The sequence below is a fragment of the Perissodus microlepis genome, chromosome 17 (genome assembly GCF_051167445.1).
Source record: "Perissodus microlepis isolate ML-2025 ecotype Zambia chromosome 17, ASM5116744v1, whole genome shotgun sequence".
In the NCBI taxonomy this organism is placed as follows: domain Eukaryota; kingdom Metazoa; phylum Chordata; class Actinopteri; order Cichliformes; family Cichlidae; genus Perissodus; species Perissodus microlepis.
In genome coordinates, this window is record NC_140477.1 from 23,715,532 (window position 1) to 23,738,457 (window position 22,926).

Below are 22,926 nucleotides of genomic sequence, written 5' to 3' on the forward strand. Positions count from 1 at the left end.
AGAAGTATTTAGCTGAAGTGTAATTTATTTATGTTAGTTCTTTTTTAACTTGTAGTTCTAAATCGGAAGATTATTGTGATTTTGAAATATAAAAATACAATTATATTCTATTATTTTTTCATCACTCAAAATAAGCGTCACACTCGCGGAAGCCGGTGTACCCGCCGAAACGCCGTGCATTTATCGAGACTTTCGACCCCAGGTAGGCCAATTATGGACCTTTGGATCCACATTATGTCAGCAGCTATTCTCCACCGTGAACTATGTTAAAAACAAACACCGCTCACGCCTCACAGACGACAGCTTACAGTCCTGCGTAAAGATGAAAGTGACTTCCTACAGCCTTCCTACAGCCCCGATTTGCAGACGCTGTGCGCAGAGGTTCAGGAGCAGAAGTTCCATTGTAAACATATCACGGCAGACCCGACGCTGTTTCCATGAACATGCTTTTCAGCATCTCTTTATTGACCACTTTTCACACACGGTTGCTGTACGCATACAGCCGGCTGTAGCTTTTCAGCTCACAGCCCGACACATACCAACAACAGCATAGATAGCACAGACGTTAAGGCCGCGAGGCGTGATTGCGGGTGCCGTTCAGGTGCGTCCGCCTCCCCTGCAGCGGCGCTGCAGACCACGCCTTACCTTTTTTCCAATTATTTTTTTTAAAAGTGAGGTCAAGGCTCCAAAAGCCCAAAGGCGATATGAGGGTGGCGGCTCCCAGCAGTTTTTGTTTGCTACATGGATCATTTTAGTTCAGCTGGGTGTCTTTCCTTTTGTTATATTTCTTTAAGAGTTCAAAATGTGTTAATTACATAAATAAAATGTAATTTTCTCATTAGCACTTCAAGGATTTCATAAGCAACACACCTTAGTTGTTCACACAAAGCATAATGGTAAAAAACAATATATACAGTGTTATCTTCATTTTAGATGTCAAAAAGTATTTGCGGCTCTCAGTGTTTTCGTGGAAACCGGGTCCAAATGGCTCTTTGGGTGTGAAAGGTTGCTGACCCCTGTACTAAACCAACTGAAGGTGCAATATCCAATCAGTATCCATCAGTATCCTGTTTTCAATCTGACAGTGGTTCTAAATTACCTCTAATTTTTGATATGTTTGATAATTGACTTTTGTTACTGTTCAAGTTGGAAACTCTTCAAACTTAAACACTGGACACATGTCTAAGTATGTGGATGGACAAATTTGTGTTCTTTTGGACACAGCTTACGTCTTCTCTGATCTTGTTATGTGGAAAAGGAATTATTTCAAAAACAAGGACTTATTGTGCAAAAGTCTTGAGCCGTGCCTCATTTCTATATCTTTTGCTTTCAAGGAGCAACACTTTTTAAAGTGGTCTTGAGCAAGTTATTGGGTTACTCAGACCCTCTTGAATGTCTTTCAAAGTTTTCTTTGGACATTTGCTGCTTTTTCACTCATTTTCAATTTTTTACTAGCAGCTTATCAGACAACACAGTTTGACAGAAATAAATTATCTTTTTGACACCAACAAGATGCTATTAGCGGAAAATTTGGCATATCTTCACATTGTGCACAGAGAATTTGAGGAGACTAGACAAACAGACAACTATATAAGAAGTGGCAGGTCTATACACTGTCTACAGCAGATGAATAGTATCTGAAAATCAAGTCCTTAAAAAATTTGAAAAAAAACACAGGACCCGATGGCTACATCTGGCTCTTCAGTTCATCCATTCACTGAAGCCTCATCAAGAATCTTCTCAGTGAAGGGGGCCTGTCTAGGAGCCCTTAAGGAGAACAGGGATAAAAGTATGATGTATGATAAATTGCACAAGAAATGGACTGAAAATCAGTGGCAGCGGTGTGTGATGGACTGATTAATTTAGATCTGAAATTTTTAGTCAAGTGGTTGCCAGTATGGGCATCAGGAGAAGCGCTGTGAGCTTCTACAGAAATCTGCAAAACCACCAGATTTTGATCCACAATGAAATGCTATCTGGAAAGCAACTGATTGGCGACAGCTAGTTTTTTTCCCCATGACAATTAACACACACACTGTCCCACACACAAAACAATCAATGCTGTCAGTCACTTATTGGCCTCCCCAGAGTCTGGAACTCAGCATTATTAAAGCAGTTTGGCATCCACATTTCAGAGCTTTGAGAGCTTTGAAAGCTTTAAGAACTATTCTTTAAGACTACTTGAAGAAATGACAAGAAAGGTGCCTAAGAGAGTTCAGACTGTATCGAAGAATAAAGGTGTTCATACCAAATATTAACTTTCAAGCTGGTTAGAACTGTACAAACTGTTTTTGACTTATATACTGTATTTCCATTTAAGTTTCCACATTTCAATAAATCTCTTCATCTGTTTTCCATTTTCTTTGCAAAATATAAAGAAATGAAAGACTGCACAGGACTTTTGCACAATACTGCAAATCTCAACACTCTCTCTTTCTCTTTGCAGTTTGGAAACGAGGCTCAGCAGTTAGAATGGGCTAAACGTGAAAGCGAGCGTGCAGAACGAGAGCGGCTGAAGAGACTCAGACAGCAGGAACAGGAGGACCTGGAACTGGCCATTGCCCTCAGTAAAGCAGAGATGTCCAATGCATGACCTGGAGGTCCCACTACATGTGAATACTTGTATAGCCATAGTGAGGCTAACCTGCAGACAAAGGTGACTGACTGAAATATTAAGACATGAAACACATCACTGAACTAATTACTGCACACACACTCACACAGAACTCCACACTCAGTGACTTTATTGGATTGGAAGAAAACAAGAAACTTTCAGACGAGTTTGGATGATGGCCCTGCAAACAGAAAAAAAAACAGTAAAACAGAATCGTGGGTTGCAAAACATCATTGAAAAACGGGTGCTGACATGAAGAAAAGGGGAACTGAAATATAAAGACGTGGAAAGAAAGCTGCTTGGTAGAAAGAGTGTACAGGCCCCATAGTAGCTACACGGTAATGTTGTTTTACTGATTAGGGAGACTAGCTAATCGCTGCACGACAGTTTGTATCACTTCATGTTTCTTTGTTTTGTTTTTTAAGCTACACTCACCATATGGAAACAAACCTTGCTGTCATTAATAGAAGAGCAGATGACCTTTTCTTTTGTTGTAACAATCAGCAGCAAAGAAATTGCCCCTGTAATTCTCAGAAGGGACTTGTAAATTGGTTGTATCATTTAGTTAATAAAATTACATGATGTAGTAAGTATGTCAGTTAATATTCAGTGCTAATGCATAGAATGAGGTTTAAATTCCCATTTGGTATAGAGAGGCTTATAGAAAGCACTGGATTCATTCAGTAATACTCATTAGGGGAGGGTTTAAAAAATCGATTTCCCCGATTCAAATCGATTTTTGTTTGAATAAAGCGATATCGAGTCATTAAATCCTGATTCGATTTTTAATTATTTTTAAGTATTTTGTCAGAAACAACAAAATCTCAGCTTAAAGCTCACAAAATGACTTCAACAACCACAAAACAGCAAATGAGAGCAGTTAAACGGATTCCGCGAAAAGACGTAAACACAAATCGCGGATCGTTCACCCGAAGATCTGCGCACAGACACGCCGTCAGGTGCTGAAAGCAAACAGATTCTGAAGTCGCAGGTTTTGCCACTTTCTGACCAAAATTCACTGATAGGCAGCAAAAAAAGATCAAAACTACGCTTCACGTGTGAAAAACATCGTCGTGAATTCTCTCTTACTTTACAGTTTTGCTTCCACTGCGATAAAAATCACACTTCCTGCACAGCTCTCTCTCTGTCTATTTCAAGAACAGTTTCCAATCTGAAATCTGTTTTCTGCATTATGTACAGTTTTATGTACAGCGTTGTTTTTTTTCTCTCTGTAACTTTGCTCTGCTTCACTTCAGCAGCGTCAGGTAATGTTTATATGCAGATTCATGGTTTTCTTCCGTTTTTGTTCAACTGCAGAATATTTTTCAGGCGGTTGTCTGCTTTAAAAAGCCAGACCAGGAAAATCTCCTTCATGCTTTTCTGTTTTTTATCCTCAGTTACTTTGACACAAAGGCATCTGCTGTGATGCTCACACCTTTGATGAAGTGTCAGCTTTTTATACATAGATATAAAAATATGGATATGTATTAATGAATGATCAGAACTATAATATTTCTGACTGTCTGAGTCGAAACTGAATCGAATTGAATCGGGGATCGAATCTGGACCTTCTGAGTCAATCAATTATAGAAATGAGTGACGATACCCGGCCCTAATACTCATTAAATATTCTTTTAAGGCCAGACACTTACACTAACAAAGACTGAGATAAGAAGTGAAAAGATCGATATTAACAGTATTTTTAAACTGTATTTAACCACTTCGTTTCAAGCTAGACTAAAGTCAGTGCTTCATTTTTTCTCATGACTCCAGGTGAGCTTTTAGAGGTTAAACACTTTAACCAGATAAAGATTCAGGCAATCTAGGATACCAAGAGCCTTATTATCCAATGGTTCCACTGTATAACAATTTTAACAGTAATGTTAAAATTGTCATGAAATATTCCTTCTGTGTACTACTGAAATTCAAAAGGCCTCAAGGAACCACAGACAATATTATCTTTTCAGGTGTGTGCTGTAGTCCCTGAGTTTAAATGGCTTCTCTTGTGAATTTGTCTTTCAGCCCCCAGTTTAAATGTGACATAATGTGAAAGCCCACTTTACTTTGTGTTGTGCTTATTTATCATAAAGAAATAAATAATACAGAGCGGGGGGAAGAGACTCAGAATAGGGTTGTTTTTCTTTGGTACTCTTCTGCCTTGAGTCTGTAGCTTACATGTTTCTCTTTTTCAGTATTACGTTTGCCACCCATCACAGACGCTCCCTTCCTCTGGCTCATCATTTCAGTTTAAAAAAAATCTTTTAGCCTGGCAGTGTTTAAGGTAGAGTGTTTATTGGCTCTTGTTCACATTATGGAAAATGAAGACATAAAAGTAACAGAAGCTGAGGGAAGCAGAATGCATTACATTGGTTTCCTCTAATGTGATAACTACCTAATGAATGAAAATAACTATGTCAGGATATCGACATATTCTTTGGAGTGAGAGTAACGTACTGTAAAAATATGTTTTCCGTTATCATGAGTGAGGTCATCGTGTAAAGAGTCCTCTGCACTGACCTGTAGAGCTTTCTTGCCGTCTCTGCGGTGTATATAGACAGAGCCTATGCCTCTTCTTGACAACTGTACTCTGATCACAGTGATGTGATATCATACCACATCCAGCAAATGAAATAAAAGATGAGGGAATTAATTTTTCATATTTCAACTAGTCTGTTTTTTATTGATTATTTTTTAGAAACTGATGGTTTTAGCACTGTTTTTAGTTGGTGACTACAGAACAGCAAACACAAGTTGCAGATAGATTTCTGACTGGCAGGAAACTGGATATTGAAGAGTGCTAATTCTTATGTGACATAGTTTGATGTTCCATAACAACTCACTTTGTTTATTTTAGGAGTTGTCTCTTTACTTGAACTATGAACCAATGCTTAAGGGAGACAGAAATAAGTTGTTTCTAGAGTTTTGTTTTGTTTTTTATTTGGATTTTTTTTTTTTTTTTACTGTCCCAAAAAAGCAGATTTCATTGAACTTAACTTCTGAGCTGTTAGTGCAAAGCAAAGCTGACTGATGTGATCTTTATACTGTAACATTGCACTGGATGCAATCTGATGGAACCTAAAAATGTTTCAGTCATTCTGAAATCACTTCAGATTTGTTGCAATTTAATGAAAGTATAAACTCCTTCTAATAACAGAAAACACTGGCGTACATTCTGCTTAACTTGAAGTTTAATGCATAAAAAATGTACTGAAATGTTCAGGTTGCGTCAGATTTCAGTCCAAAACTGTGATGGGATGGTCCCAAATAAGAGCTGGTGGTGTGTAAAGGCTCTGAAAGTGGCTTTGTACTGAGTGATATGACAGAATGACCTCCAATAAGTGTTACACTTGCTTTTCCACTCATCACGTTGAAAAAAAAAAAAATGCTGGTACTAATGTGGTTACTTTCATGATGCAACATTGAATATGTGTTTGTCTTTTTCTTCCCAGATGTCAGACATGTTGAAACCGCTTTCCAGGGGGTCAACATTATATAAATCCTTGTAATGTGAATTCACCAAAATAGGAGTGAAAAGTGAAGTTAAGGTTGATAATGCACCCCTGATTCTGCGAGTAAGAAGTGTAAACTGCCTCTCTCAGCTTTTCTTTGTTATGTTCACACATCAAGAGTGTTTCTTTTACTATAGCTGTTACTGAGCGGTGTCCTTAGTATGTGATAAACCTGCTTTCATCTACTTCTCAGTCATAAAACACATGTTGGCTTTTAAGTCTCTGCCATGAATAGAAGCCGCCTCGTGTCCGTCCGTTTTCTCAGTTTAAATAAAACTGTTCATGAGCTTCTACGCGCCAGCAGGTCGTCAGCTACACACTTGTTCTCACTGCATTATAAAAAGTTACAGTTAACTTAATTGCTATCGAGTAAAAAGCTTATAGTGTGGTATACTAGAAGTTGAATAAAAAGCTATGTGTATTATCTAAAAGGTGCAGTATGTTCAATACCTTACTGCAGAATTATTTGCCCCTGTTTTTCACAGTGGCTAGTGGTGTTACTTTTGTTTGTTAACCAGATTTCTTTCATTCTTACAGCACATTGACATCAGATCAAGCATGTATTCCAATAGCAGTCACCTAACAACTCATCTATACTAGCTTGAGAAGCAATGTGATCTAAGCTTCTTGCTTGAGGCATCTCTAAACTTGTCACTGCTGATTGTGACATAATAGTCTAACTGCTTCATTAAGGTGATATCATAGCAAGAATGTTCATGTTTCAAGTCTCCTTCGAGCTGGCCCCTCACAGGTGGAGTTTGACTTTTCGGCTTCCTGCCACAGTTCAAAGACGTGGTTGGCTTGACTTCTACATAGGCTGTGATTTTCACACAAATATGCTTCATAACCTAACGTGCTGTATACCACTGAGGTCACAATGTGGGAGATTTGCATGTGGTACTGAGCCTGAAAGAAGTCTGTATAGATACAGCTAGAGGACTGAAGCTTTTGCTATTCTTCTTGTAACTATGTGGAACCCACACTGGCCTAAGTGCTATAGAAGTTTACTTTTCCCAGAACTAAAGAGAGTGTCCTTTGACTGAGTGTGTATGTGGATGGCTCAGCTGAATTTTGAAAGCAAAACGTGGACTCGTTCTGTATATTATAGGGCAGAGAGGTGCGTTATCTTTATAGCACAGCTGACATTCTGTGGCGGTGTTTATACTTCAACAAGCTAGGATGTGATATTTTCACACAGTATAGCTAGCAACATGTAGGAAACAGAGGGACCTGTGATTATGCCAACGCACTCCTTGAGAAGTAGGGTTGGACAGCAGTTCTATGGGTTTGATTCTGACGTTCTGCACCAATGCTGAAAACAAAACTTGAAATATTTCAAAATTCAGAAATTAGAGTATGTGGTGAGATGGAACAACATGCATATTATCATTAGCACCAAGAACTAGCAGCACTCAATACTCGGTCCTTCTGTAAAAGACCGCATATGATGTGTGTCTGCAATCACCCCGTCTGCTGTGTACTGCTGTTAACAGACTGGTACCATTGTTCATACTGTATTTGTCATTAGATACCTCCATTGTGCAATAGATATGTTTCTTTTATTGTTGTTTTATGTATAGTCTGAAAGAAGTTTAATTTTTTATATGTTGTGTATGTTTTTAATATAATTATTTATGTATCCACAGCCAGCCACTCTTATGACCTGATTTTCTTCCAAGCATCAAAAGCCTTTTATCGCAAATCCTTCTTTTTTTTTTTTATTTTGAGGAAAAACAAGTAAACACAATGTTAATTACTAAATGTTATTAAAATATCAACAGTGTTAGCAGTTAAGAAATATCAGCTTATGATTGATGATAAGTGTCAAAATTACAGCTTAACAGTTTCTTTGTTTTAATGTTCATTTTATCAGAATGGTTCATGTTTTCTTGTAGTGTGAAACCACTGAATTCTGTCTTTGCTGGAATGCTGATGCTTAATATTAAGCAGGCAAAATGAATTCATTGTGTCATTCGTCATTTATTTGATTTCTTTTCTAACTCTTGTTGTTGTTGCTCTCTCTGCTATCGACAAATTATTCAGCGCTGTTTTTATAAAAATGCATACAGTGCGTGTACGGTCTCTGTAGTATCATGTCTGGTATATGTGTCCTAACAGCATAAACAAACGAACCAGTGAATTTTAGAGGAAAACATTTGGAACAACGGGTAGAGAACAGAGGTTTACCTAGAAAAGTGAGGATCTATATGGTCTCTATATGGTCTGTACTGTTTACTAGAATAAACATTTCCATTAATGAATGCATGTTTGACTTGTCAACAGTTTTGTATGAATATTCGTAAAGCTTAATATAATATTACACGTTTAGAAATCTTAAATTCTTAATTACATATTTAGGGACAAAGTGCCAAATGTAATTTATCAAATCCCTAAATCGCAATTCCATTAAGAAATAAAGTGATTTTAATCATTTTAGAAGCTATTAGAACTTAAAATCCATCCTTCAGCATTTTCAAAGTTTTTTTTTTTTTTATCCCAAACAATCTTTTCCAAACCAGACATCTGTAGCGGTATTCACAGTGCTTCACTTCTTCCACATTTTGTCAGCCTGATTCAAAAATTGAGTCATTTTTCACCTGAAAAGTCTACACACAATCACCATAGCAACAGTGATGAAAGTTTACAATTCTCCATTTCAACTAAACTCGTCGTTTTGAATGTCATGGCAAAGGATGTCAGTACTTAACTGTAATACTTGTTCACGGTATGCTTTTGTTTTTTAGTTTTTATACATATGGATGAATTTCAAGCGGACTTTTTATTCATGGATTATTTTTGCGTTAAATTTTGAGGTGAGAAATGACTCCATTTTGGAATGAGGCTGTAACAAAAGTAAATACTTTACAGATGCTCCTCCCCTCCCAGACAGTCACAGTGTGAGGTGAATTACACACATTTCAAGGGCACACCTGTCAAGTGTGAAATGAATGCTGTGCAATTCTGGACATATTAGCTGTAAACCAAGCAATCCTCTATGTTGGCAAGTGCTAACTGTCTCACTGAGGAATAAGAGGAAATTCTTCACACTGTGTTTACTCTACGATAATGAAGAGGAGGAAAATGAAAAACCTGTCAGCCAGAGAATATTTGTGGGTAATGTTGGAGTGCTGTTAACATTTTTGATACTAAAAACCTAACAACCTGGAGATTTAAAAAAAAAAAACCCTTTGTATTGGAGGAATTGACCATGAGCATTCACTAGACCCTGTACATGTATTCAACTGCTTGTTGGTGCACTTATGTGATCAACATGACAGAAATTCAATATATTCAGGCAGACATAATCAAGACAACCCACTTAAGTTCACCAAGCATCACAATGGCTCAGAATGATGAGTTAAGTGACTGAGAATGTGGCATGGTTGGGATTTTCATGCAGGAACATCTTTACAGATGGTGTTCATTCAGGGGGCTGGTTTCAGTTATTGTGCAATGTACTGTTTATTGCAAAGTGAAAGTGTTAAGGAACCACAGCAAGTGTACCTCGTGAAGTTACAGAGCAGAGTTGCTGAATGCTGAGGCTATGGTAAAAGTTGGCAAAGCTCTGCTGACTAAACCTCCTCTGGCATTAACATCAACACATAACCGTGGACCTTGAGCTTCATGACATGGCTTTCGATGACCGAGTGGCTCCTGTTGATGTAATGTGTTGGTAGCCTGGTACTTTCTTCCATATAGTGTATACATGAACTTGACTTTTATGTCAAATGGAGCCACGCACAAGTTTAGAAATGATATCTCGATTGAGGTACTAACATCTTGACCATAATCTGCCATGGCATGATGCCGTCCTGGAAACGTACTGACAGTCCCAAGCTGAAAGGAAATGGGAGCCTCACTGTGTTTTAGGGGCTGTGGCTCAGCAGGGAGAGCAGATTGTTGAGTAATTGTAAGGTTGGCAGTCTGATGTCCTGTTCAAGAGCCATAAGACAGTAAACTGAACCAAAATTGCTCCTGATGCATCCGCTGGAGTGTTGTTGTGCAGTAATTAGAAAGCACTTAAAGGTATACAATAAAAAGCACTGTGTTAATGTGACTTCTTGTTAAAAAATACTTTGAGTCTTCAGAGTGGATAAGCACTGTATACACACCAGTCTGTTAACTGGTAACAATGAATTTTGACTCCCAATCTTAATGTGTGTAAAATTGTTTATCTAATGAACTCAGCACTAAATCACTTAAGCAAAATGTAGATATTTGAAGAACATGTTATTTTTATGAAGATAAAAGTTAATCATTAGTTATACAGGATTACGGTAAACTACTGTGACATCACATCACAAGACTAATACCTGTGTTAAAGCCCGTCAAGGAGGCTGAGACAGGAGAATACATCCAGAATGCTTTGTCCAGGCAATTGTTTAGATAACTACCTTAACTTTAACTGCACATGTGTATTCTGTTTGTCACAGAATGTTTAGTTCTTAAAGTAAGAAAACACAGTCTGTAGCTGTGGTTCACATCAAGAGGCTGGATACTGTTTGTTTGTAGTCTCATTATTCCTGCTTACCTGAGACTTCACATGTTGACTGTTTCATTTTAAGCAGATTAGAATGCTGACGCCATCATTTGGTCAACAACAACCCTTATATGGCTGCTAGCACAGCTACACCTTCTCTGATTTCATAGTTGCTGAAAAGCTGATCTTGCTTTCATAACACAAATTATCTGCCCAAATAATGGGGCTATCGGAGATATTTGACATGCAAATTTAACATGATTTTATCTTTTTACACAAAAATGAACTGAGCAGACTCCCAGTGTTTTTGTAGGAGTGTAAATCTTACCTTCCGCAGCCAGTGTTCGATTAGCTTCGGCTGCAAGCTCATTTTATCCACTGGTGAAAATCTAATCTGGCCTGAAAAATTGTTACAAAAATACACACCACGGGGTATAGTGTATGTATGCTGGGCAGACATATCTCTTATATGTTCCCTTGTACTTCTTTGTGTTTATGCATGTGTATTGTATTTTACATGTGTTACAACGCACATGATCTGGAAGAACCAGAACTTGCTGGAAGCCTGTTTTTCAGTTTGAACACTGACATAAACCTGTTTGGTTACTGAGCCACACAAAGTCTGACAGTAGACAGCAGCTAAATGAAGACTGAACGAGCAGTCTTTATAGTCTTTATATAGTTTTAATAGGAAATGCATTGAAAAGATGCTAAGAAATAATCAACCAAACACAAATTTACTTGATAGGTTTTATTTAGTGTACAATTCAACCTTTTACAAACTAAAAATAAACAAACAATAGAACATTAAGAGTCTAATGTTCAGGTTTTTTTTGTACCTGTTTCTTATCATTTCATTTGGTTTCCCCTGCTGATGTAAACTTAAACTTTTTTTTCCCTTTTTAGGTACATTTTGATGCGTAACTTTTTGTTTAATTTTCTTCATCACTGTCCCCACACGGTATCACATGTATAACATATACCGGTAATTTATCAAACAAAAAATGTTACATTGGTTAAAATACTTAAATACATTTTTCTTACTTTGATTAAATACTGAACCTGCAAAAATAGAAAAACTGATGAAAAAACAGTTCGGGAATAATTAGTTCAACTGGGAGACACAGCGTCCTTTTTTGATTTTTGTCTCTTCTAACTATGCTCCTTGTGATTTCTCGCTCTCACACTCAGCGGAATTTACGATCCATCTGGGAAACTGCAGGGAAAACATTCCAGCGGAAGTTTCCTGCAGTCCACAGCAGTGCTGCTATCCCAGTAGATGGCAACCTCTTCCCATAAATACACTTCTTGTCCCTTTTGTTGCCTACTGAGCCCAGTGTTGCTCATATACTGTAGGCCCAATCAGCCTATGGGGCTTGCAAGCCCTGGGCCTCCCACCTAAGTTGGATCAGACCGCACTCACGACCTCAGCGAACCTTGCCCTCTTCCTTTAAGGCAAATCTATATTATGATAATGAATCCATCTTGTTCCGCTGCTTTCACAAAGGCAGAAACCAGCATGTAAACCAGGTCACCCTCACGCCAGAGCTTCCCACGCTCTACAGTGGCAGTTACCCTTCTGCACCCAGCTGAAAAAAGTGAAATGAAAATGTTTGATTTTTCACTTGAGTGAATGTACTAAACATAGAGGTGGGGAGTGTTCCTCTTTTCTGAGGGTTGGCACGGGGCAATTGTGGAGATGGTACTGAGACAAGTGACCTTTCACAACCCAAAATAAACACAGGCCTTGTCACGGCTTTAGCGGAAATGGAGAGATAGTGAAGTTTCATTAAGAGCCATCACCTATATGCTTCCAACACTACATGTGGCAAGCATGTATGTTACTTGACAATGGTCAAATTTACAGTTTAAAGAATATTGGATGGTAGTTTTATTCTTGTAGTTTGGATAGTAATTGGATCTAACCCAGATTCTTGTTTCCAGTGTGTGTGAAGTAAGAATGATGATCATACCCTTACTATTCGATCATCTCTGTCATGCTCTAATGGTCTATGAGGCAACTCTTCCCATTACTGATTTAACATGTAATGCATTAAAGGCTCACACCACAGAATTTAAATCTTTTTGATCTAAACATCTTCTTTGTGGAGTTGAAACATTCCCTTGACTTAAAGATATCAACTAGCTATTAACAAGGCTGCTTTTGAAATTAAATTTAGCGTTGGTGGCTCAAAACTGATTTTTTGCAAACAAAACACGACTTACAAAAAGTAGCATTACAACAAAATATCTCTCCAACTCCCGGCTTCAAGCTGCCGGAAAACAGTCTTCCATCAGGCAACTTTTTCTTTTTGGAGCTTTTCTTTATCCCTTTTTTAGTTTATTTGAAACACTGTCTTTCTTTTCACCACTCCATATGGTTTGCCCTTATGTCCCACGTAGCGTCCATCTATACTTTGTAATTATGTCAATGTAATGTTTATATTTATGAGTATATGAGTGGGTTGACCCAATTTCTCAGGATGATTCACCTATTACTAAATGTCCACATACTTGTATCTACATGCCCTAAGATATTGCTCGTCTTCTCAGGTGCTTTTCTTCTGATATACCCTTCTATGTTGACTCAATTTTTCAACTACAGCGACCTTTGAGTATTTGACCTTTTGTCAAATAAAAACCCTTTTATAGACCTGTGAACTTTGAAAATCAAACTCTGGAGTCAGAGATCATGTTATCCATTTAGTTTAATATGTACATTAAAATAAACTATTTCCAGTATATAAAATGACTCAATTCACAAGGCAGTACATTTCTTCAAGACACAAACAAATCTTTTTGCCAAAGACTGTTTAGTCCTTTGTCAGTCGATTGGAGTCGAGACGACGCACACGTCTGCGAGACTGTAAAACCCTGACTTCAAATGCTACTAACCAGCAGACAGACTCACAGACAGGACATTCAGTTCAAACCTTCAACGAGACGATTTCATAAGAAAACATTTTCCTAAAACATTATTTCATCTGCTTGTTACAAAACACAGTTAATAAAACTTTGTCTTTTGGCCAGTAGAGATTATGGCACTTGTTAGTTCTGTACTAAAGTGATGTATAAGGCACTTATTGTAAAAAATACAAACTCAAATATCACACATTTAAGGATCATCTGCATCCAGTTGCTTCATTGGCATGTGTCTGATATGTTAAGTGGAACGTCCCTGTTACCTTTGCAAATAAACAAAAAAAGTAGTACCAGCTACATCTGCAAGAATTCAGAAAAGAATTCATATGTTTGCTGTTTGTGGTTTTCTTGTTATTTCTTACACTCACATACACATGCACGTACATACACATATCAATAAAAATATAGATATTTTCCCAGAAAATATGTTTATAGTCTCGTGTGATGGCACGTTATCTTAATGCCTAATAAGCCTTCATAAAAGTCACCGTAATAATCCTATACAATACATATAGCTATTACAGTGTAGTCAACAGTGGTCCCATTATCCATTCATGGTACCAGTAAAATTAACACTCCTATAGGAACTTGCATCTATATATTGTCGTCGGATCCATGTGGCCCATCGTAGGATTCTTTAATCAGGCTGATGCTGTGCAAATCAGTCATTGTCTGTTTGTTGTCCTTCTGGAATTTGCTCACATGTGCCTCTTCATGTGGAGGGCGAGATGGTCAGACCGGGAGAATGCCCGTTCACACAAGTGACACTGGAATGGCCGGTGCCCGGTGTGCTTTCGGAAGTGACGTGTGAGCTCGTCAGAGCGAGCGAACTTCCAGCCGCAACCCTCCCAGCTGCAGTGGTATGGCTTCTCTCCTAAGAACACAAAGAACACCCATCAGTGACAGCATAGTTCGTGACGTAGTTGAATAACATGCCCGCCACACTCAGCCTGCAGATCTTACCTGTGTGAGTCCTGAGGTGCGCCTTCAGGTGAGAGCTCTTCGTGTAGGTCTTTCCACAGCCGGTGAAAGTACAGGTGTGTGTCGCGGTTCGCTTCCTCGGCCAGGACCTGCGACCCCTCTTTGGCTTGGTGTCCATAATATCCAGCGGGGAGGAGGGCGGAGTGAGTAAAACCCGCTGGCCAGCTGCCTGCTGCAGGCCCATGGCTGCGTCCTCTCCGAAAACGCCGGTGAGTTTATGCTGGTGGAGCGCCTCAGTGAAGGAGAAGTGCATCGCGCCGTGCTGGTGAGGAAATCTCGCGGGCGCCTTGCAGTGGTGTAGGTGGAAAGTCTGCGGGAACGTCGGCGAGGTGGAGGTGCACATCTGGCGCTGCTGGCTCTCGGGGTTCATCAGGTCATCCGGGCTGAGCGGCGGGGTCATGCTGCCCATCGCTCCCTGCGGGGAGCTTGCAAGCCGGGGCTGCTCGTTAAAAACCATGCATGAGACGTTCCCTTCGTGCTTGATTTTAGTGCAGCTCTGAGGCGCCAGACCCATGACAGGTCCGTATGTGTCCACTGAGACCGGCTCAGCTTTAATGTTCGGGTGCTCGAGGAATACACCCTGAGTGGTCTGGAAAGGCGTGGAACTGACCAAGAATCTGCCCTGAATACCGGAGCTGCTCGCAGGGAGGAAGCTGGTATCCATGTCGGAGCGAAGGAGCTCTGCCATCAGGCTGCTGTATTGGGAAGGACTGTTCATGTCTGGAACAGACGTGTAATCGCTTGTTTGATGGGACATTTCGATGTGATGCTGTTGCTGCTGCTGATAAACAGACACCCCGGAATCCTGAAGGCGGTATGACTCCGGTACCGTCCCGGCGGCCGACGCACTGCTGGAATCGGCGGTGTTCGCGAGAATAAACTCCAGATCCAAGAACCTGTCCAGGTCCTCTTCGTCTTTTCTGCCCTGGCAGCTGCTGTTCATATCTGCCCTGCTGATCACGTCGCTTTTCCACTTCTGCTTCAGGGATGGGAGCACAGTTTGTTTCAGAATGCATCATTTCTTTCAACCCGTTCAGATGATCAATACACACATATGTATAATATACACAAATAAAACAACAACTAATATAAATATGTTTTCTGATAGCAGGAAGACAAGTGCATGAAGCTCGGTGAAAGCAAAATTAATAAATAAAAAGGCCAACTTACATCTTCCCAGTATTTTTCTTTTTGGTTGGAAAATGTAGAGATGGATGGTAAAATTGTCCCACTCGAGGCCATTATGAATAGTAAAAAAAAAACACTGAATTATAAAAAAAACTTCTGTTTAAGGCAAGTCACCAAAGTCCGCTGAGTTGCCAGATAAGGCTACGAGCGCGTAACTTCTGCCGTCCGGTGAGCTGGTCCTCGCTCACATGCAGCTCTGCGCCTGGAACAACTGGTTTTCTTATAAATATCACTACATACATAAACCGGACCAGTGTGCGGCTAGGGGAAGGAAGCGCGTTCAGGATAGGGACACGGTGTACCGACCAGCCCCTAAATTTAGCCTCAGTATAAAAGCGTGAGTTTTCCCCGCGAGTCACAGACAGAGAAGCGGAGACGGACTAGTGCCCAATGCTTTCTCTGCTCTGCTGCGTGGAGCTACTTAACCCTCGCGGAGAAAGAACCCGCCCCTTTGGCCAACAGCTGGCAGAACAACCGCCCCCATATCGGCGCTCAAAGACAGAACAATTAACAGTTTAAATAACGCGTAACAAATATTAACACTTTAACATAAAAAAACAAAGTAACAGTATCACACAAACACAAAATCCAACATATTGGAAAGCGACACAGAACGGTCTCCATTTTAAAGTGAAAACGTCTCGTTCTTTCTGATAATTATTGTGTTCTGAAAAGTTTGATCCATGATTATTTTGCTCCTGTGTTTCTGAGTATATGACAACACAGAGGTCAAATATCTCTGTCGGTTTCTATCTCAGTGAGAAAGCGGACAGAGGTGCGTGCGTCAGGCTAGAACACGACAAGCCAGTAGCGCACACTCCCTTGTAGTGAATACAGCCACGCAGTTTTCTGCAGCAGTCTGCAGCCACCAGGCGCCACCTTCACCATCGCGGATTTCTTAAATGCTTTCTATGAAACCTCTCAGGTTGTTACATATTAGCCGTGTTGTTCATCTGGTTAAGCCTACCCCTCTGTTTCATTTTGGTGACATATAGTTGAGTGAATGTACCAACCCTTTCTGTAACAACCAACAGCCTGATCAGTGCAAGTTTCCAAACAAACCAATTTTTCTTATAAAAAAGTAAAATTGATTTGTATATATCCAACTATGACACACAGGTTTTTTTTAAAGTATTTCAGTAGTTCCTAAAACTATAAATCTTTGATTTAAAGGACAAAACAGGAACTGAGATTTAACTATAAAAGCTTTACAGAGCTTCAGAGGATCTCTTTTAAATTATTTTTTAAAGGATCTCTTTGAGCACAAATAAAAGCTACCATAGGACTATTTCTTCAGAAGAACATGGACTCTTGATACCTACAATCAGGGTGTTCAGTGGTGATGCTGTGGGTGGCATTGTGCTGGCATTGTCAGAGGTGAAATCAATATAGAAATGTTCTAAGAGATAGTTTTTAATCTGACTCACTGAACACTTACAGGACATTTTGGACTGATACATTTGACAGCAATCTCCACCTGCATCATAAAAAACACCTAATGAAACACTAGTTTTTAGGATAATATTGTTCATCCGTCCAGAAAAGTAGGGGAGACCAGGGATAGTTGTAACGTGGGTCAGTTGTAACACTTGAAATTTCTCCAATCAGGGCTAAGTTTCAAATGATGTGATTCATCCTGTACATGTCCAATTCAGTTCTTCTATCACATGTGAAAAATTAGCACATTTTGTCAAACACAGACAATTTAAGAAGAAAAAAAGTCATTTGTATGCCAAAAAGTAAGTTTTTCTACTTTATTTCAATTTCTAATAGCATTATCTGCTTTGCAGTTAAACTCATCAAACTTAAATTATGTTATTTGCATGTCTATGGGGATATATTCTGTGTAGGTCTTTAGTGCTAATGTTTTAGCCGTTGGCTGTAATGCTGGCTAGTTCATGGCTATAGGAGTCTGGGTCAGTTGTAACAGCAACAGTCTGGGTTAGTTGTAACAATAATGCAGATGTTACAACTTACCACACTATTACTTTAACTTATATTAAACAAGTTGGGGCAACGACATCAGCAGAGAGAGGTTCACTGGTCACCTTTGTATATGCGGTTAATGCCATTGGCAACACAATTCCTCCACTGTTTGTGTTCCCACGCATACGTTATGCAGACCACTGTGTCAGAGATGGGTGCAAGAAACAGATTTCCTCATCTTTCTGAGCCAATGAGGCCAAACTCAAGGAAGACCAACCAAAATTAATGAAATATTCAGTTGCTGAAAATTCCATAATAGTCTTTTTGGGGTGTTGGAATATGTTCAAAAGCTAGATTTCTGCATTCTGTCTCTCTCTCTCTCACACACACACACACACACACACACACACACACACACACACACACACACACACATAGCTACATAAATAGTTCTAAGTGCATTCACGTGTTGAATAAAAAAGATTACATGTTAAGAATTTGTCAGTACCCTTATTTCATTGTGTTACATTTCACCCCAGGATATGTTATGGGGTTAGTTGTAACATTCATTCTTTGTGTTTGAGACCATACCATGGAATGAGTAATTGTGCTGCAGAAAAAATAGCTGTACTGTTTAATAGCAGAGACATGTAAATACTTTGCATTACATTTTGAATTCACTACCTTAAAAGAGCTCCAAACTACAGACAGAAATATAAAAAATGTTACAACTATCCTCAGTCTCCCCTACCAAAGACTTTTAGAATCAGTGAAAAAGAGCTCCGAAACCTTTCTGGTAATCAAGATGACCTGATAGTTTACTCACACATTTTATGTGAACAAACAGGTGATGAAATATTTTTGAAATATTTTTTATTTTTCAGTTGGGTGTCTTTCAGTCACAAGACTATTAGCTAGTATTTGCTTTCTGAACACGATCCTTATTGCAAATATGTCAAGCCTTGTTCCTTTAGGTATCTCTAGCAGAGATGGGGTAATTTAGGCAAATATTTTCACTGTTTTCACTGTAAACTGAGGCTGATAACTGATACTAACAATTTCACTCCTTTCAGTCCTGATGACATCTGATAGTTAGTCCAAGTAGCTATACAAAAACACATAACACATATTTACACATCCTATGTATTGTACATATTTGTGATGGAGGGAGCTCTTTATATGTGAAAGGACTTATTTCGTGTATTGGTTCACAAAGGTTTAAAGGGCATGTGACATTTTTGACATTTTCATTATTTACTGTTTTCCAGTCAGTCTGCATTAACTTTGTTTGCTCTCAGTAATGTTTTCTGCACTGCTTCACCATTAAGCGACATATCCTATATCCCTGACTGCAGATATCAGTGAGCAACGTCTGGTACATGCATCTGTTTGTTTCGTATTCATATTTCAGTTTAGATCGAGATTATTATATTAAATCATAATGGGTACCAGTCACTTATGTCCACTGCTTGAGGAACATGTGCTCTGGAGATACTCCTTATTCACTTGTGCAGCACTTGGTGACATTAGGGACTGAAAATGTAAACACAAAGAGACCTCTGAAGGCTCGTGGTGTGTGGCCGTTGTTACCCAATCTTCCCTGACCCAAAATAAAAATACAAAAAACACAAAATTTTCTTAACTAAACTCTTACACCCATTAGCAAGAGAAAACAGTTTTCAACAAAAAGGCTGCTGCAGTGTTCAGTATGTACAGTTAAAGAATGCTCCAGGTTGTCTAATATATAAAACTGTTTACAAAGATCTAGACCAGCTCTCATAAGCCAAACACACAAATCACTAACGAACTTATCAACTCTGGATTTTCCCAGAGAAACACTCAAAGCTACTAGCAGAAACACAGCCTACTGGGTGGTGGAGGAATTGAACCCACCCACTCAGCAGGCACCTGTATCCATTAAGACCAACCCATTCACACCCCTGGGAGGGAGGAGAGAGAAAAACCCACACCCACATCCTCTGGTGAGGGGAGTCACACATATAAAAACATGTATGATCCACATGATCTTGGGTCATAACACCATCAATAATCAGCTGGAGTCAAATACCAGGACTTAAACATGATTTATGTAAAACTGAAGTTTGTAGAGAACATCCTCTACATCTTTCTGTCCTTCACAAACATCTACAACTGAGATATGAATGGTAACATCCCGTGAGGGTACAAATTACAGTTGGCTGTCTCTGACTTATGCCACTCTCAGGCTTTTCCTGCCATTTCCCACCACCACTCAGTTAGCCCAATATGGAATTGTCATCATACTGTTTCAGGAAAAAACATGGAAATGTAATTAAAAATGCAGTTTAACTACATGGAATTGGAAAATTCCATACATAGCTATACAGGTCTATTTACTCACTGTGCTCAAGTGAAGGGCTTTTCTACCTTGTATCTATACCTACAGCGGTTTTCTTTCTTTCCTTTCTTCCTTCCTTCCTAGTACTATAGTTGGAAAGAAAGAGGAAACACTGGCCTAAAAATACTAGAAATTTCATTAAGGGATCAGAAAACGCTTCTTTTGGATTTTCATCCATATAATCAATGCACTGCAGATGCCACAGAAGTGGTTCTTGTTATTATGGATAAGAAGACAAACGTGTCCGGCCTTTTACTTAAACAAAGTTACAAGCCATATTACACTACAACCCTTAGTATGTGTAGTGCGTTCATTTCATTCAGTGGTCATATGTCTCGTGCCCTTATCTTAAAGTCAGCTATTCAATTTCTTCCACCTTATGTTTCTTTGCTTGCCAGGTGTTGAAGTCTTAGAGTTCTGGACTGTGTTCCAGTTTTTACCAACGCTGTATTTCCCAAATTCTTGCTGTCATCTCTGTAGGCTTCAGCCTTTGTTGAGCAGCTTCACAGCTCTGTTGTCAGCTAAAAGCTTGTCTTGTTCCTCAGCTTCCCTGACTGCGTCGTATCATATTTCCAATAAGTCATCTACTTTGATCTCCAAGTTATTCCTCGTCTTCTCTTTCTCCAAGAACATTTCTTGCGTGCTGGGAATCACCTATGTTAACGGTCCTGCATTTAAAGCTGCAGGACCATCACTTGAAAACAAATTGTACTCTCCCCACACACCAGGACTGCAGTGTTTATCCTGCCACTCCCATCTACATTTGACTCAGTGAGTTAAGGGAATCTGATCCTTTTAATGAGTTAAACAACATAAAACTTCTCTCTCAGCCAGCTTTAAAATCAATACAAAAACCAATAGTGTTTATGTTTGACCCACTGTCACTCTATGATGGAGTGGTTTAAAATTTCCATGTGGAAGTGAGTTCTGGTTGTCTGGTTGCATGTTTCTATGTGTGAGGCTCTGCTGTTCTTACAAATGACTATCTGGCGCTGTGTCTAGATTGAGACAGAGTTACATCATGGCACAACAAGGCTGATGGGCTTGGCTGAAAACTTGTGGCTGTTAGAGCTTTGCTTCCACTGTCTAAGTTTGCCAGACTAATTTTTTGTGACAAATTCCCAAATTTAAAAAAACTGCCATTTAAAATAATCAGATACTCAGGAAGGGCATCTGGCCAGAAACATTTGCAGAAATAGTTTTGACTGATTAACCAGATAAATATGACAATAACTGGGTTATTTGAGAACATCTGATGACAACTTTTTCTTTTTTTTTTGTTTTACACCTGTGTGGCTTATCACACTTCTTTTCTTTCTTTCTTTCTTTTTTACACACTATTTCAGTTATATTCTAATTATGGTCTGGTTTGGTCCTGCCTCTGCAATGTGTAGTGATTAAGAGACGACTAGCTGTACCCTGCTCTTACACTGAAGGCAAAGCCAGACTTTTCTGAGGGTTGCTAACATACCACAGTATTTAAGCTTTACTAAAACACTCAGATAACACATAATTTCATGACTGTATACACAACATTTTATCAATTTCATTTCAACTTGCAGTCACTTAGCTGGGATTTACAGTGAACTGTGAAAAACTATCAGCTCTCCGAGGCTTTTTGGATTAATGTGTTTCTTCTATACGATTTGATTTTTTTATTAGAACCAGATGACTTTCTCATTGTGTCAAAGTTATTGCAGCGTGTTTCAGGATAAACTCGCTCTCCATGGTGCACATACTTTATGTCTTTGCTAAACTTCTTGGAAACACCTGCTTTGACTTCTCCACTTTCCTCTGCACGGCAGGAAAGCCTTGCTGTTCTGTTTCTGTGTGTGTGTGTGTGTGTGTGTGTGTGTGTGTGTGTGTGTGTGTGTGTGTGTGTGTGTGTGAGTGAGTGTGTGTGAGAGAGAGAGAGAGAGCGACAGAGAGAGAGAGAGAGAGAGAACAGAGGCAAACTTCTGGCTCAGGCAAAGCAGTGTCGGAGCTGAGAACCGGAGTTTGAGACAGAGTGGGCTCTTCCCTCTGCTTATATAGGTGGGTTATTTTTAAACCAACACCCCCTTCCTTATTCCCTATTATTGCACTTCCTCTCCCTCTTTCTCAGGAAGCCTACTTGGCTGAGTTTCCTGCCGGTATGCCGTGCTGACTCCAAGTGAATTGAAGAAGTAATAGCACACAAGGGTAAGGACTGGGGTGAGAGACACAGAAAAGGAGAAGAAGGAAAAGTCAAATATATTCCTATAGCACATTTAAATGACTTTTGACCAAATTGCGGAACATCTAAATAATCAAAGGACATAAAAACATAGGCCAAGATGACAGAATTTAAGAAAGGTTTTCTTATTTTATGTTTCCTGAGTAAGAAATAACACAAATAAAGGGAGTCAGAACTCATTCTGATTTAAAATGTTGGGGAGGCCCTGATGTGAAGGGGCAGTTTGCTCCAAAGTTTAGGTGCAGCAACAGCAAAGACCTTCTCTCTGTGCTTTAATCTGGACCTCGGGACAGCAAGGAGCATTTGGTCCAAAGACCGCAGTTACATTTTTAACCTTGTCTTAATATCCTCCAAACAGTCCAGTTAAAACTTCAGAGGATTCACAGATTCAAGTTTTAGTGTCAGGTAATCTGGCCAAAAGGGAGCAGAAAAGAGGACTGGGCCAAGAATGGATCCCTGCGGTACCCCGAGAGAAAGTGAAGTTTTTGAGGAAGCTGTATCCCCCATACTGATAGAAAAACTTCTGTTGGTATGTAAGATTTAAAACATTCCAGTGCAGTCCTTTTGATTCCAACGCAGTGCTCCAGTCGAGAGATAAAGATTCAATGATCTAAAGTATCAAAGGCAGCACAGAGGTCTAAGGCTACATCCACACGTATTTTTGAAAACGCAGATTTTTCTATGCGTAAACGGCATTTTCAGTCACTGAAAATG

General features: G+C 39.3%; 2 protein-coding genes across 13 annotated transcripts in view; one reads left to right on the top strand and one right to left on the bottom strand.

Annotated features, from left to right (window-relative positions):
• Nucleotides 1–8,384, top strand: part of eps15l1a (epidermal growth factor receptor pathway substrate 15-like 1a) — a 54,774-nt gene extending 46,390 nt beyond the window's left edge. For 11 of the 12 annotated variants that reach the window (XM_084909113.1, XM_084909120.1, XM_084909118.1 and 8 more), the window contains one exon: nt 2,447–8,384. In XM_084909113.1, the coding sequence (XP_084765239.1) occupies nt 2,447–2,593 (147 nt within the window). In that variant the 3' untranslated portion in view covers nt 2,594–8,384. The remainder of the gene's footprint in view (nt 1–2,446) is intronic. The other variant, XM_084909121.1, reaches the window with a different exon arrangement.
• Nucleotides 8,385–13,293: 4,909 nt separating this feature from the next.
• On the bottom strand, nt 13,294–19,723 carry LOC146369674 (Krueppel-like factor 2). The gene is made up of 3 exons (XM_084909127.1): nt 15,677–19,723; nt 14,489–15,482; nt 13,294–14,399 (listed from the first exon to the last, which is right to left on the bottom strand). Exons 1-3 carry the CDS (start codon nt 15,746–15,748, stop codon nt 14,224–14,226), a joined length of 1,242 nt encoding a protein of 413 aa, XP_084765253.1. The 5' UTR covers nt 15,749–19,723; the 3' UTR covers nt 13,294–14,223.
• Between the last annotated feature and the right edge of the window lie 3,203 nt (nt 19,724–22,926).